Below are 15376 nucleotides of genomic sequence, written 5' to 3' on the forward strand. Positions count from 1 at the left end.
ATTAAAATACATGCATTTAATTGTATCTAGCCTATCGTTTTTTTTAAATGGTATGGCTCTCACGGGAAATTACAGTGGAGCCTTGGTTTTCGACCACAATCGGTTCCAGAAAGCTGTTCGAGAAGTGAATCGTTCGAATTCCGAATCATGTTTTCCCATTACAAATAATGGAAAAAAATGTAATCAGTTCCAAGCAAAAAAATAAATAAAACGCCTTTTTTAAGCATTTTTTTCATTTGCGCAATTTTGTCCGATCCCACAACTGCAGCGCAACGCCAAACTCGCAACCGTAGCGCATCGCCGACCGCGCAACTGCACCGCGCTGGACGCATTATTGTGACAGAGCCGTCGCTGAAATTTAGAAAATATTTTAAAAGTCCTGATGTACTTTCCAAAATTTAAGTGGACCTCAGTGCGCAGGGAGCTTAATTTTGTCCGATCACGCAACTGCAGCGCACCGCCGAACGCGCAACCGTAGCGCGCCGACAACCGCGCAACCGCACGGCACTGGTCGCATTATTGTGACAGAGCGGTCACTAATTTAAAAAATATTTTTAAAGTCCTGATGTACTTTCCAAAATTTAAGTGGACTTCAGTGCGCAGGGAGCTTAATTTGGTCCGATCGCGCAACCGCAGCGCGCCGGGCGCTCACTGTCGCATTGCTTTAGGAGCATCTTTGTGTTTTAGGATGGCTTTACTGCTCCCACTTGCTTTCTTTGGAGGCATGATTAGAGTTGATGCAATCCTCAGAGTAACGAGAATGTAATAACGAACGGAGTCAGTTGGCAAGCGGGTCCTCTCGGCTCATCGCGAGGTTCGACATCCGAAGCAAAAAAATCTCGATTTTTTTTGTTCGAATACCGATTTGTTCGAGAACCGGGACGTTCGAAAACCGAGGCTCCACTGTATTTGTAAAAAATGGGCATGTATGGCTCTGTCCGCCAAAAAGGTTCCCGACCCCTGCCTTAAAACATGAGGGAAAATGCTTGAAATCGGCTGGGATTTTAGGGGTTATTTTTTCTGGAAACGCTTGGCATTCAAAGGGTTAATTGGTTCTGCGATCAGGTTTGTAAGTAGAAACGTTTGTAAGTAGAAGCGTTTCCCATGGGAATCAATGTAAAAGCAAATACTGCGTGCCGGACTGTTAGGGTTTGCAGAATATCTTCATCGTATGATTATGTTGGAATGTAACCTGTAATAATTTACCTAGCTTGTCCTGTCTTACCAAAAGTAGTAGACCAAAGTGCTAAGATCTTTTCACCTGATTGACTAGCTGCAGAGGAAGCAATCAAAGTTGCTTTGTTTCCACAAAGTCGTAAAAGGCCCCCTGCTATGCTTTGATCAGCAGGGGAGCGGCTTCACCCCATCCTGTGTTCCCACACCCCCACTTTCAACCCCACTGTGTTTCTTCTCAATAAATATGTACCTGATGAGGCCTGAGTCAGACTTCATTCGACCATCGCTGTAAGCACAGCGACGAGTGAACTCTCCGCCTGCAGGTGTCTGAAACGACTAACTTGTCTCCAGTGTGGTTCTTGCAAAATAAGTTAGAGTGAACACTACCCTAAGATTTTGGTGCCGAAACCCGGGACCCTCATACCCGCCATCTGGCTGACTGAGGACGACGCGCTGTACACCGTCGACGGGCCAGCGTCCATTAGGAGGACCTGGTCAAGAAAGACCTGGGAAGGAAATTCTTCGCTGGGCCAGCATCTTAGGTCTGCCTTCGTCTGACAGAGGTGGATTGACGGGATCCGGCAGTGCAACGAACCAGGGGACAAGTAAGTTAAAGAAAAAAGCGCTGATACGGCTTTGGTTTGTCCGAGCTGTGAGATACGGCTTTGGTTTGTCCTAGCTATGAGATACGGCTTTGGTTTGTCCTAGCTATGAGATACGGCTTTGGTTTGTCCGGGCTATGAGATACGGCTTTGGTTTTTCCAAGCTATGTAACAGCTGGGATTCTAGTCCCAGTGGAAGGAACGGGCTAAGAAAAGACAGAGTCTCTTTTTCCTAATTGAAGAAGGGCGTAGATTCTTTTTTTTTTTTGTCCGTTCTTCCAAGCTGTTTGGGAGGGTTTTACACCCATCCTGGATAGGCCTAAAAATACAAAGCGCTGGAGTTTGTGTGGTTGAGAGTGCGACTGGTAGGATAAATTGACTGCAAAGAGAATTTGGTGGAAGGTCAATTTAAACCTGCATTGAGGATCCTCAAAGAAAATAAAAAGAAAACAATTGTATAAACCTAAAATACCAAATTAAGATGGGAAACAAAACCGGTAAATCCCTAGCTCTTGAAGGAGATGAGAAGTACATGGCGAGTAAATTTCTTAATTGTATGCAATACATGCCAAACTGGAAGAAAAAGTATGGAGTAGAAGGGAAGTTGAAAGTTGAAGTGTGGAAGGTAGTGGTTGATGTTTTGGAGGAGAGTGTGAATAGGAAGTCAAAGGGACTGAAAAAGAAAAGTAAAGAGAAAGAATTGATTTGTGCTAGAATGTGGTTGAATGCTTCACAAGAGAGAAGAGAACAAATCCAAAAGACAAAAAATAGGCAGTTGAAAAGTGATGAGGCTGCGACTATGTTTGTCAGGCCGGAAGACAATGAGGCCACAGTGCGCAGGCGCACTGTCCCGGCCACGGCTCCAGCCGCAGCTGGGAATGCAGCTCAAGCGGAGCAAGCGGGATCATCCGCTTGTATGCAAAACTTGTATCCAGGTTTAACAGACCTGCACCCTCCCCCATATAACAGAAAAAAAAGTCAGGGTCACATTACTAGAAGTCCTGTACAAACACGAAGTTTGACCACTGCTGCTAGATTTTCCCAAAATTTGGACAATGTTGATGTGTGCCCAATGATACAGGTGCCAAACCCTATTGTAGGGGAAGGCCAACCTCCACATACGTATGTTTTTCGGCCATGGACTTTGGAAGAGGCAAGAAAAGCAGTTGAAGGGGTTACCCCTGTTGCTGAAGACCCAGATAAATGGGCTGAAGACATGGCTGGAATCATACATTCCTATAGACTGAATGGGCATGAAGCAGGAGAAGCTGCAATGTCTTCTTTGGGAAAGGACTGGGCAAAAGTTAGAGGTCATTATACGGGTAGAAATAATCAAGGGCCCTTTCCCTATCCCGTTGAGGGAAATCAATTGGTAGGAGAGTATGCAGCACAATGGAATGATCTTGTGCAAAGAGTGCGAACTGTATTTCGAAAACGAGCGAATTATGGTCATTTGGCAGGAATTAAACAGAAGCCTGGGGAAGATACTGATGATTTTCGCTTAAGATTTGAAAAAGAATTCAGGGTGCATAGCGGCATCCCATTCAATGATGCAGCTGAGAGTGCTTATCAGCAACAGCTTAAAAATGCGCTCCTTACTAATTTCCGCCCTGAAATCGGCAACTGGGTGAGGAAACATTTGGTGGAAGTAGATATTGCAAGTGTGACAACAACTATGCAATGGGCCAGACATGCTGAAAAAGTGATCAAAAGAGGCAAAAGTTCTGATGTATTTCATCTAGGCGATGATGATGATGTTGACCTAGATGAAGATACAACGGTCTTCTTTCATGGGTCCCAGCAGGCTAGAGGAAGAGGTCGAGGCCAGCAAGGTCGCAGGCCGCCATATAATTCAAAACCCCCATCAGATTCTGACAACTGTTGGAACTGTGGGAGACGGGGACACTTCGCATGAGAGTGTCGTCAGGCAAAACGACACCAATCAAAGGGTGGAGGAAGGGGCAGAGGAAAAGCCAAATTGTCAGCATGACTAGATTCCTCCCCTGTGATCTCTTGTGCTCCTACAGAGGAAGAAATAACAGATGTCCATATGAAAGCAAGACATGTCATTGTCAGATTATTAGAACGGTTTTTAGATTGTTAGAGCTCCTGTCCATGCAAGGAGTATGACAATGCTGTTGTATGCCCAATGACAAATGACCAGAGATCAAATTGTGTATGTACACTAAAGTTAAAATTTGCAAATCAAGTGGTAAATGAATGCAACTGGCTTCTAGAAGATAAGTAAAATTTAGAATGTGCTGTCCTCGTGTGCGTGGGAGGGACCAGCTCATGGTCGACCACAGGAAATGGCCAGCCTGTGACGAATCATTGGTGCTGGGATCTACCTTACGCGCGCGAGAGCTGTGCATGTGTGTTAAAATTATGAAAACTGGCTGAACTTTTAGTGCACAGAAATTTGCTAGACTGTTATCTATCCAATTTGCACCGCAGAACAGAAACGCTTTTGAAAGATAAAAATGAGAGGAAAAGAGAGAAATCTGTTTGCGAGCAGAAACGAATCCACACTAGTGCATGTTAAGTAAGAAACGACAGAACATGCTTTCAGGAATTGGAAGAATCAAAATTGTGAATCTAAGACATTCACATTTAATAGAAATAATTGACTGGTTGTGTTCAAATTAAATGATGATAGAGTCATATGTGGCAAAGAACACATCCTCCCAGACAGTTTGTCAAGGTGTGAGACATGGGCGTCGCCATGCCTCAGAAGGAGGGAGAATGTTGTATAGAGAGTGGGAGATAAAAAAAAAAAAAAAATATTATATATATACACAACACTACTACATATAGATTCTCTAATACATATGGCGTTGTACCATTGAGTTAGTTTTTTTTTTCTCAAACTTTTGCTGTAAACAATTGGAAGATGATTGAAAAGTGACTGAAGAAGCCATGAGGAAGTGGTGTAGCTGTTTGGAAGGGCACGCGCTTATGCGTTTCCCTGGCTAATCAACATTATTTAACTGATAAGGGGATGGGCAAAGGAACCATCTGCTACAGGACTTAAGGTCCGTTCCTCCAGTAACCAAGATCAGAGAATCTCCTTTAACACAGGAGGCAATAAATGGGATAGCCTCTGTCATAAATGGTCTTTGGTCAGGAGGAGTCATTCGGAAGTGCTCAAACACTTCTCGCAAACACTCTTATTTGCCCAATTCAGAAGGGCAATAAAATTAACTGGTGAATGATAAAATATATGCAAGAAGCAGACGAAGAACAGTCCCTGGCAGATTACATGATTAGAACGCTCAGACTGACAGAGGTGTCAATGCAAATTTACTGCCGCCTGATCTTTCATCCTCACAGGTCGACAACCCCGTCATACCAGGAGACTGGGTCTACATCAAAGTCATCAAAAGAAAGAACTGGGCCAGCCCACGGTGGGAGGGACCATTCCAAGTCCTGCTGACTACCCCCACCGCAGTAAAGATAGCTGAACGGCCCAGCTGGATTCACCTCAGCCACTGCAAGTTGCAGAGAGTGCTGGACCCCTAATTCGGAGTGGTGGGGAAGACTAACTTCAAAGGAGTCCTATCGTTTAGGGTGGGTCGTCTCAATGTTGGTGAAGAAAACAACGATCCCCACTCCGCTAGGCGAGGGGATGTCCCGGTGTCTCTGCCATCCTAGTAGCAACGGGGCTCCATATGCCAGATGGATCCTCTGCTGCGTTGTGGTTGGAGCGTGCTATGGTCTATGGACTCAACTGAACAGACCAAGTGACAATGTTGACCGTGGAAAACGATGGTCACACGATGAGAACTTTGAGGACTGGTCATGGGACCCCAGAAACCCATACGAAACCAACACTTGGTACCGATACGTCAAATTCACTGTGAGATCGCACACACAGGAGGGCTGCTATGTGTGTTCCAAACTCCCTCCGTCCTCCACACAAGTTCACTTGGAGGCCAGAGCAATGAATGTCACTGAAGCGAAATGCATGGCATCCATGGGAGGAGTTGGATATCAACACCGTGCTGTCACAGTCAGTGATGCCGACCCGTCCCGCCCTGGACTTGCGGAAGGTACCTGTGATCCGCTTTTCTGGACAAATCTCAATGTGACTGTTAAAAGACGAACACTGCCGCAGGTGGCCTTCACAGACCGGCCACCTGGAGTGAACTATACGTGTTACATCCAAGGAAGTGAGACCCACAAATGCATTGACAGAGACTGCTCTCCAGGAGGGAACTGGATGGGAGCTTTGGACATCGCCACTGAGTGTCAGGATAAGAGAGCCATTTCAGGTGGTGAGGGCTCTCCGACCAACATGGCTTCACCATCAAACGGAACATACTTCATACAGAATGGCTGGTGGCTTTGTGGTCACAAGGTTTATCCGATGCTGCCCGCCAACTGGACAGGAGTGTGTGCACCAGTGTGGGTGACAGACCACACCTACAGGATACAACATCGTCAGCTGACGACAGCACACAACTCTTCTGGACGTCGACGCAGGGCGATTACAACCTTTGACCCCCATGACCCTGTCTGGGGTGCGAATGTTCCGGACGACCATAAAATATGGCCTGTCGGAAACAAAGTTGTTCATGCGCTTTTTCCTTGGATCGGAGTTGGAAAACAATCTCTCTTCATCGAGACACTGAACTCTGTTTTTCTTTTTCTTTTTTTATTGATAACATTCTGGTCGCCTAAGGCAAAGGGGCCGTGTAACTCTTTTCCTGCATTTAATCTGGCCGCAGGTTTTTCAGTTGCACACAAAATTTGGACTGGAGCATTGAGGGAAATGCCTCGTCGTCACTGGAAGTTATTGCTGTCATTGTATTTTCTTTCTTCTGTTTGATTGATCGGGATTGACATATGATAAAACAGGGGGGATATGTTAGGGTTTGCAGAATATCTTCATCGTATGATTATGTTGGAATGTAACCTGTAATAATTTACCTAGCTTGTCCTGTCTTACCAAAAGTAGTAGACCAAAGTGCTAAGATCTTTTCACCTGATTGACTAGCTGCAGAGGAAGCAATCAAAGTTGCTTTGTTTCCACAAAGTCGTAAAAGGCCCCCTGCTATGCTTTGATCAGCAGGGGAGCGGCTTCACCCCATCCTGTGTTCCCACACCTCCACTTTCAACCCCACTGTGTTTCTTCTCAATAAATATGTACCTGATGAGGCCTGAGTCAAACTTCATTCGACCATCGCTGTAAGCACAGCGACGAGTGAACTCTCCGCCTGCAGGTGTTTGAAACGACTAACTTGTCTCCAGTGTGGTTCTTGCAAAATAAGTTAGAGTGAGCACTACCCTAACACGGACTATCCCAAGTCACCTTTTTTGCCTTATTACTCTGCGTAAAACACAGAAAACCGAAACGCTTTTTGCTTTTTCAAATTTAAAAAAATAAACGCCTCTTTATTCTTGAATTCCTAACATTGCTTGGTGAGGGGGGAACCTATTCTAATTTCCTACGCTTGCTAAAATCACCTCTGAGAAGACAGAGGAAAAAGACAGGCTAATAAATTGTTGTATGCTTCCACATACTTCTTGCAATGTGCTCACGTACTCGTCATTACTTTTTGGTGCAATTAATGAGGTTTCTGACTGTGTCAGTGGTCATTGAACGCATCTTGCGCAGAACACATCTCGCACAGAACGCAAAAGAGAACTTTAAAACAGAAAAGAAAAGAAAAGGAACCTAGCTTCTAAAGATTGAAATTGACAAAAACACAAAAGTGTGTTCTTTGTTTTCACTGAAACCAAGCTGGTACTGTCTGCTGCACAGCAACAGGTTGCACCTTTCACTCAATGCGTGCGTGCTCCTGCACCTCACATTTACGTACTTAATATTTGTTGAAGTATTTGCATAAAAGTTATCCAACATTTACTCATTATTATTGTGTGTTGTGTTAGTTTGACAAGAAATGAAACTTAGCAAAATAAAAGTCTAGTTGCCTTGTTCCACAGGAAAACAGCACTCAACACGCTTCGAGAGTCAACGCACGCACGCACGCACGCACGCACGCACGCACGCACGCACGCACGCACGCAATCATAATGCACTTACACTTCCACAGGCGGACTTTGGAAGATTTGTCTGCTGTCCTTTACTCTCCTCCAGTTCCTCAGCCAGGCCACAAGAGCTGCACAAACAAGCATGAGACATTACTTTGAAGAGTGGGTAGAGAATAACACAGTTCAGACATCATAGTATTCTAATAGTAAGGTCCAATTTATTTGCCGTTTCAGCCTGTAGTCTACATGTAGACGCTCCAATTTCCGCAGCTTCCGACGCCGTCAAATGACGACAAGCATTCGTGCCGATTGTATCCGGTTATAACCAACCTTTGACCTGTTGAACCCGGAACCGCTGCCATTTTCCCAGTTTATGAGTCACGCATGCTAAGTGAGCGAAGCCGGACGATCGCGATTCACGATGGAAGATGCAAAAAGGTGAGCTCCGGGAAATTATGATAGACTCGAGATAGCAGGGTGAAACTTTTAGGGAACAATTATCATATAATGGTTATTGACATAGGTGATTGCAGTGATGATTCGCCCTAACGTATTTCCTCTATGTATTGTTTTATGCGAAACATCTATACATAGACTATCCGCGTCTATGGGTACACAGTCGGCGATGGAGGTCTTCGATGCAATCGAAGATGAGGACGCAGTTGTGGATAAAATCTTTATTGCTCCACCCGTGGTCAGTTTCGAGTCTGACGAAGACACGGGCGAGGAAGACTGCGGAGGAACGTTCAATAATCTCTCGGGACGGCAGCTTAGCGCTCCCGCCGTGGTGGTCCTCGCCGACGGACGTGTGATCGGAGATGATGATGATGGCGACACTGAGGAAGAAGAGGAGCCCCAACAGGCCTCCACCTCAAAGAAACGCTCGCAGAAAGATGCGTTGGACTACAATTGGACCAACAGTAAAACGCGCCCGACAAAATTCCCGGACGCCAGGCCTCTCGCCGTCCCCACAATTTTGGTTGGAAAGAGCGCAGTTCAGAAGCTGGACTTCTTCCTTTCCGATGTATATCCTCACCTTGTTCGCGAGACCATCAAGTATGCGGCGGTGACTGACTCCAACTTCCAGCTCACCATCGGAGAATTGAAGCGGTGGGGATCTTGCTGCTCTCGGGTTACCACCAGCTCCCCAGTCGCCGACACTACTGGAACACAGATGAAGATCTCCATTGCGCCCTCGTCGCTGGGGCCATGTCACGCAACAGGTTCGAGGAGATCATCCGCTACATTCACTGTGCCGACAACACGCGCCAGAACAGCAGCGACCGGATGACAAAGCTGCGTCCCATGATGGACATCCTCAACGCTCGGTTCGGGGAGGCGTATCCAATGGACTGCAATCTTGATCTGGACGAGGCAATGATTGAATACTTTGGAAGACACGGATGCAAGCAAGCAATCCGAAACAAGCCGGTGCGGTTCGGCTACAAGGCCTGGTGCCTGAACAGTGGGACCAACGGCTTCCTGCTCCACTTCGACATCTACCAGGGGGCGAGTGTAGATGCCTCTGAAGTGGAACGCAAGTTCGGCAAGGGCGGTGGCACGCTCCTTCGACTTCTGGACAACCTCCCCGATGCTGTGCGTGCACTTCCGCTACGCATCTACATAGACAACTACTTCACCGGCCTCCCGCTAGTTGCAGAGCTGCGCAGGCGGGGCTACGCTTGCACGGGGACGATCCGAGAAAACTGCATCCCGCGCTCTTGCCCGATCACAGATCAGAAGGCTATGAAGAGGAAGCCGCGTGGTGCCGTGTCTGTCGTGTACGACACGGCAAACAAGATTGCGCTCACTCGGTGGAAGGATAACGCCGTGGTCACCATCGCCTCCACCCTCGCCGCTGAGCATCCTCTGCAGAAGGTGTCACGCTGGTCAAGGCAGGAGAAGAAGAAGGTGGCAGTGGACCAGCCATTTGTTGTCCAGCTGTACAACCGCAGCATGGGCGGCACGGACCGCGCCGACCAGAGCATCAAGCTCTACCGCATCAACATGCGCCGGAAGAAGTGGTGGTGGCCGATATTCACCTGGATGCTGGACGCGGCCGTCTTCAATGCATGGGTGCTGCACCGGCTGGATGAGCACGGCGGGATGTCTCTGCTGGAGTTCCGACGCGAGGTGGCCCGAACTCTGGTTGCAGCACCAGGCGCCACTCGAGCTCGGAGATCGGGCAGACCGCGCGTGTGCGCAGTTGCCGATGACTCCCGCTTCGACACCGTGGAGCACTGGCCGGAAGTGGCGGCGCAAGGCCGAAAGTGCGCACTGCCGACTTGCAAGTCGCGTCCGTCCAGTGCGTGCTCCAAGTGCCGCGTGGCACTGTGCACTGTGAAGTGTTTCCGTGCTTACCACCAGCCGGAATAAAATGTGTGAGAAGCACTGGTCGCGTGATCCGTTTTCTGACCGGAAGTGGCGGCGCAAGGCTGAACATCATCACTGCTGAGTTACAGTTTATATCTGCGTTTATGGTACCGCAAGTTTGAAAGTTTGTTGTTGAAAGTTTGTTGCAAATAAATACGGCTATGAAAGCCACTTGTGTTCATAGAAACTTTGGCATTTTCTTACGGCTGGTCCCCATACCCTGGGGATGACGGCCGCCGTTGCACATGCACGCCCATTGAAAATTGTGGAAATGGTCCCTTTCATGTTGCAGACAGCTGTTACGTGTAAAACACAACTATCTCTGAACATTCAAATAAATTACATCACGTTACACTTGCAAATCGTCAGAATGCTCCGATTTTTGTGCACGTATCAGCACATAGTCTATATATAGATGCCGCATATTTCGTATACGCGACGTCATAACCAAAAAAGCGCGGCATATTCGTACTTAGGGACACCTAAGGACCCAAAAAATATGCACCTTTTTAGAAATAACAATTTGGGCAGAAACGGGTTAAGGTTTGACACATCCTTGTTCAATGCTTCTCAAAATCTGGGGCAGGATATGGTATATTGTAATCAGAAGGTGGGTAGTAACTTGATAAATTTACTGTTACATTAACTGATATTGATAGAGCGGTAAGAGGAGAGGAGGGGGACTTGCTGTGTTTGTGAACGATATATGGTGCCATCCCGGACACGTCAGTGTTAAGGAGTAACTCTGCTCCAGTGACTTGGAGCTGTTGGTGGTTAGCATGCGACCATACTACCTCCCGAGGGAGTTTTCACGTTATTGCTATAACTGTGTACATTCCTCCCTCAGCTGTCGCTGCTACCACTACGAGCCGGATCCACTCTATCGTTTCTAAGCTTCAAACCTAGCACCCCCAATCCCTCCTCCTCATCTCCGGGGACTTCAATCATGCTTCGCTGGCCTCTTCCCTCCCCACCTTTACTCAATATGTCAATTGCCACACCAGAAACAATAGAACTTTGGACCTGTTGTATGCGAATGCCAAGGATGCATATACCTCATCCCCCCTCCCCCCACTTTGTCGCTCGGATCACAACCTCGTCCATCTGGTCGAGTAGTGGTAAAACAGCGTCCACCTGAGAGGAGGTCTGTGATGTTGTGGTCTGAGGAATCTACCGCCACGCTCAGAGACTGCTTTGAGAATACAGACTGGGAAGCTCTCTGTAGCCCCCATGGCAGTGACATTGACAGCGTGACCCACTGCATTACGGACTACATTAATTTCTGTGTGGAGACCACTGTGCCCTCCAAGTTGGTCCGGTGTTTTCCCAACAACAAACCCTGGGTGTCCTCTGAGATGAAGGCTCTGCTTAATGAGAAGAAAAGAGCCATTGGTTCGGGGGACGTGGTGGAGCTGCGTAGAGTCCAGAAGGAACTCCGGCTGAAGATCAGGAAGGGGAAGGAGAACTACGGGAGGAGGCAGGAGAAGCAAATGGGGCTTAACAATGCCAGAAACATCTGTCGGGGTCTGCAATCCATCTCGGGCCATGGTAAAGGGGTTGATCGGAAACCAGCTGATGGGGACAATGACTGGGCGGATGAACTCAATCTGTTCTTCAACAGATTTGATTCCGCCTCCCCCCCGCCCCTTCACCCTGCCCCGCACCTCAGCCTGCCACCTTCAACACTCCAGCCCCCCTGCCAGCTCACCAACCCCCCACACCCCCCTGAAGTCACTCTTCAGTCTTCACTCCATCACCCCAGTCTTCCATCACCCCAGTCTTCCAACACCCCCCTCTCCTTTACAGATCTTCAGGTGAGGAGTCACCTCAGAAAGATCAAGGCAGGGAAGGCCCCGGGCCCAGACGGCATCTGTCCGAGACTGCTCAGGGACTGTGCGGACCAGCTGAGTGGCGTGGTCATGTACCTGTTCAACCTGAGCCTGAGACTGAACAAAGTTCCAGCCCTGTGGAAGACCTCCTGCGTGGTGCCTGTACCGAAGGTGCCGCGCCCCAAGGAGGCTAACCACTTCAGGCCTATTGCCTTGACTTCCCACCTGATGAAGACTATGGAGAGGATCATCCTGGGTCACCTGCGTTCGCTGGTGGGAGCACAGCTGGACCCCCTGCAGTTTGCTTACCTGCCTGGTGTTGGGGTGGACGATGCAGTGATTTATTTACTGCACAGAACACTGCTTCACCTGGAGGACGTCGGGAGCACTGGCAGGATCATGTTCTTCGATTTCTCCAGAGCTTTTAACACCATCCAGCCGTCACTGCTCAGGGTGAAGATGGAGAAGGCGGGTGTGGACCAGCGCCGGACTGCATGGACAACAGATATCCTCACCGACAGGTTGCAGTATGTGAGGTTACGTCGCTGTGAGTCTGACGTGGTGCGCTGCAGCACAGGTGTCCCCCAGGGTACGGTGCTCTCTCCTTTCCTTTTTGCCCTGTACACTTTGGACTTTACCCACGACACCGCACACTGCCCACATCTAGAAGTTCTCCGACGACACGGCCATTGTTGGATATGTTTCTGAGGGGAACGATCTGGAATACAGGACGGTCATCAGGGACTTTGTTAGCTGGTGTGAGCTCAACCAGCTTCAGCAGAACACCAGCAAGACGAAAGAGATGATTGTGAGCTTCGGGAGGACAGCACCCCACTTCACTTTGGTGAACATCCAGGGATCAGACATTGAGGTAGTGGAGAACTACAAATTCCTGGGTGTTCGCCTTAACAACAAACTGGACTGGACTGATCACATCCACACCCTGTACAAGAAGGGCTAGCGTCGCCTCCACCTGCTGAGGAGACTGAGGTCCTTTGGTGTGTGCAGGGCTCTCCTCAGGACCTTCTATGACTTTGTTGTGGCCTCAGCCATCCTCTACGCTGTGGTCTGCTGGGGTGGGGGCAGTACGGACCGGGACAGGGGGAGACTGAATAATAATAATAATTCATTAAATTTGTATAGCGCTTTTCAAAAACCCAAAGACGCTGTGAATAAGATGGTCAGTAAGGTCTGGGCAACATACCAATTTTGTAAATGCTAGAACGAAAAGTGTCACTCCAAAAGTGAATGCTCCAACACACCTTGAGATTCTCCACTCTTCAACCACTGGAGTGAACAACCAAGCCCTCCCAGTCTGGTAAATTGGAATGTCACACAGGCACTTCATTAGCTAGACTAAAACAATGGCAATACAAAATATTTCAAACAATTAATCATGCCCAAATTATCTGGAACCAAAGGAATAAACCCAAAGGACTATTTGGTAGACACCTCAACATCAGAAGTCTGGTCCCCAAAAAGGAGAAGATTGAACATCTTCTAACTGAATCCAACCTTGACTTTTTAGGACTTTCCGAAACATGGTTAACGCCAGTGATATCATTCGAACTGACCTCCATCCAAGGTTTTAACATCTTCCAAAGAGATCGCAACTCGGGGTGGGGGTATTTTATGTATGTGCGGGATAGTTTTAGCTGTACACCGATCAATCTATTCTACTCAATTGCACGATTGAATGTGTTTGAGTACACGTAAAACTCTCACATGAAATGCACATTAATATTCTAACCCTCTACTGCCCACCAAATGAAAAGGAAACATTCCACTATGATCACGCAGCACTACACGGAACGGAGGTGTGGCTGATTATGTAGGCATGAGTGGCACCTAGTCATGCCTCTCATGCATGACAGTGGAGTGGAGATAGCCAGCGTCTGATTATGAAAATGCTTCTAATTTTTAGAAACGAGATCAAAGGCCGATTTGCAAAATATCATTCATATACAGTAGCCTAAATTTTTTTTGAAAATTTGAATATCTCCAAGACCATTCAAGGGGTCTTTTTTGTAGTCTGTCCCCGTGAATTCTCACACACATTGAAGTCTGTTGACATTTTACTGAAAGAGAACCAATACGCAGATGACAATAATCAGACGGATTGAAGAAGTCATTTTGATGCTATGTGAATTGGATGGAATAGAGAATAAAGCAGCCACTTATTCTACTCCTGTGTCTGGCGACGCTCTGACTTCTATATTAATACACAAATCCATCAAAGTCCTCATATTCTGTATCCAAATTAAACTCTTGTGCAAGTTCGCCACTAAACATGACAAGTTCCCTCTTGTCATTGTCTTGTCGTCACGTTATTTTTCAGCAATGATCCCGGCTTTCCACAAAGCTTGAGTTGTGCCTCGTAAGCATGTCTCTTTGTCTATGCCATTTTAGAGGGTCCTAATGGTGTTTGCTTTTCACAAACAGTAGTATTTATTTATCAATAGCGGACGAAGTACGTACTCTACGTGTTAAATACAATCCTCTGGTTTTCTGCCCCGATCTACGTAAAATGCAATGTCTTCTGATTGGTTCATCGAGTCGTCATACTACACCAGTGTATTACGTCTCTGTGTGGCGGAAGCCACTCAAAAAACCTTTACAGATTTTGGAATTTGGTCCACACAAAAGGTGCACCTTATCAAAAGGCTACCATTGTTTTTTGAGAAAATTAAACGCTTTTAAGTGGGCCTTATGGTGTGGAAAATATGTTAAACTATTCTTATTAGTATTAACAAAAAACATGATTAATATAACAAGTATTATGAATTATATTCTCATTACTACAAAATTTATTGGATAATTTAAACTTTTTTAACAAATAAAAAACTGAAAAGTGGGGCGTGCAATATTATTCGGCCCCCTTGCGCTAATACTTTGTAGCGCCACCTTTTGCTGCAATTACAGCTGCAAGTCGCTTGGGGTATGTCTCTATCAGTTTTGCACATCGAGAGACTGGAATTCTTGCCCATTCTTCCTTGCAAAACAGCTCGAGCTCAGTGAGGTTGGATGGAGAGCGTTTGTGAACAGCAGTCTTCAGCTCTTTCCACAAATTCTCGATTGGATTCAGGTCTGGACTTTGACTTGGCCATTCTAACACCTGGATACGTCTATTTGTGAACCATTCCATTGTAGATTTGGCTTTATGTTTTGGATCATTGTCCTGTTGGAAGATAAATCTCCGTCCCAGTCTCAGGTCTTTTGCAGACTCCAACAGGTTTTCTTCCAGAATGGTCCTGTATTTGGCTCCATCCATCTTCCCATCAATTTTAGCCATCTTCCGTGTCCCTGCTGAAGAAAAACAGGCCCAAACCATGATGCTGCCACCACCATGTTTGACTGTGAGGATGATGTGTTCAGGGTGATGAGCTGTGTTGCTTTTACGCC

At 47.0% G+C, this 15376-nt stretch overlaps 3 protein-coding genes across 7 annotated transcripts in view; 2 read left to right on the forward strand and 1 right to left on the reverse strand.

Moving 5' to 3' along the window:
- adat1 (adenosine deaminase tRNA specific 1) overlaps positions 1-15376 on the forward strand; it is a 525603-nt gene that overhangs the window by 431292 nt on the left and 78935 nt on the right. The window lies entirely within an intron of this gene.
- exoc3l1 (exocyst complex component 3-like 1) overlaps positions 1-15376 on the forward strand; it is a 490744-nt gene that overhangs the window by 209906 nt on the left and 265462 nt on the right. The gene's annotated exons all lie outside the window — the stretch shown is intronic.
- The window catches only part of ciapin1 (cytokine induced apoptosis inhibitor 1), a 49335-nt gene that overhangs the window by 6887 nt on the left and 27072 nt on the right, over positions 1-15376 (reverse strand). For 3 of the 5 annotated variants that reach the window (XR_005098165.1, XR_005098166.1, XM_037253709.1), the window contains exon 8: positions 7825-7900. The exons of the other annotated variants lie outside the window; for them this stretch is intronic. Coding sequence is in view for 1 of the 3 variants with exons in the window: in XM_037253709.1 (XP_037109604.1) it covers positions 7825-7900 (76 nt within the window). In the remaining 2 variants the exon portion in view is untranslated. The remainder of the gene's footprint in view (positions 1-7824; positions 7901-15376) is intronic. 5 annotated transcript variants of the gene reach the window in all.

The sequence above is a fragment of the Syngnathus acus genome, chromosome 6 (genome assembly GCF_901709675.1).
Source record: "Syngnathus acus chromosome 6, fSynAcu1.2, whole genome shotgun sequence".
NCBI classification, from domain to species: Eukaryota; Metazoa; Chordata; class Actinopteri; order Syngnathiformes; family Syngnathidae; genus Syngnathus; species Syngnathus acus.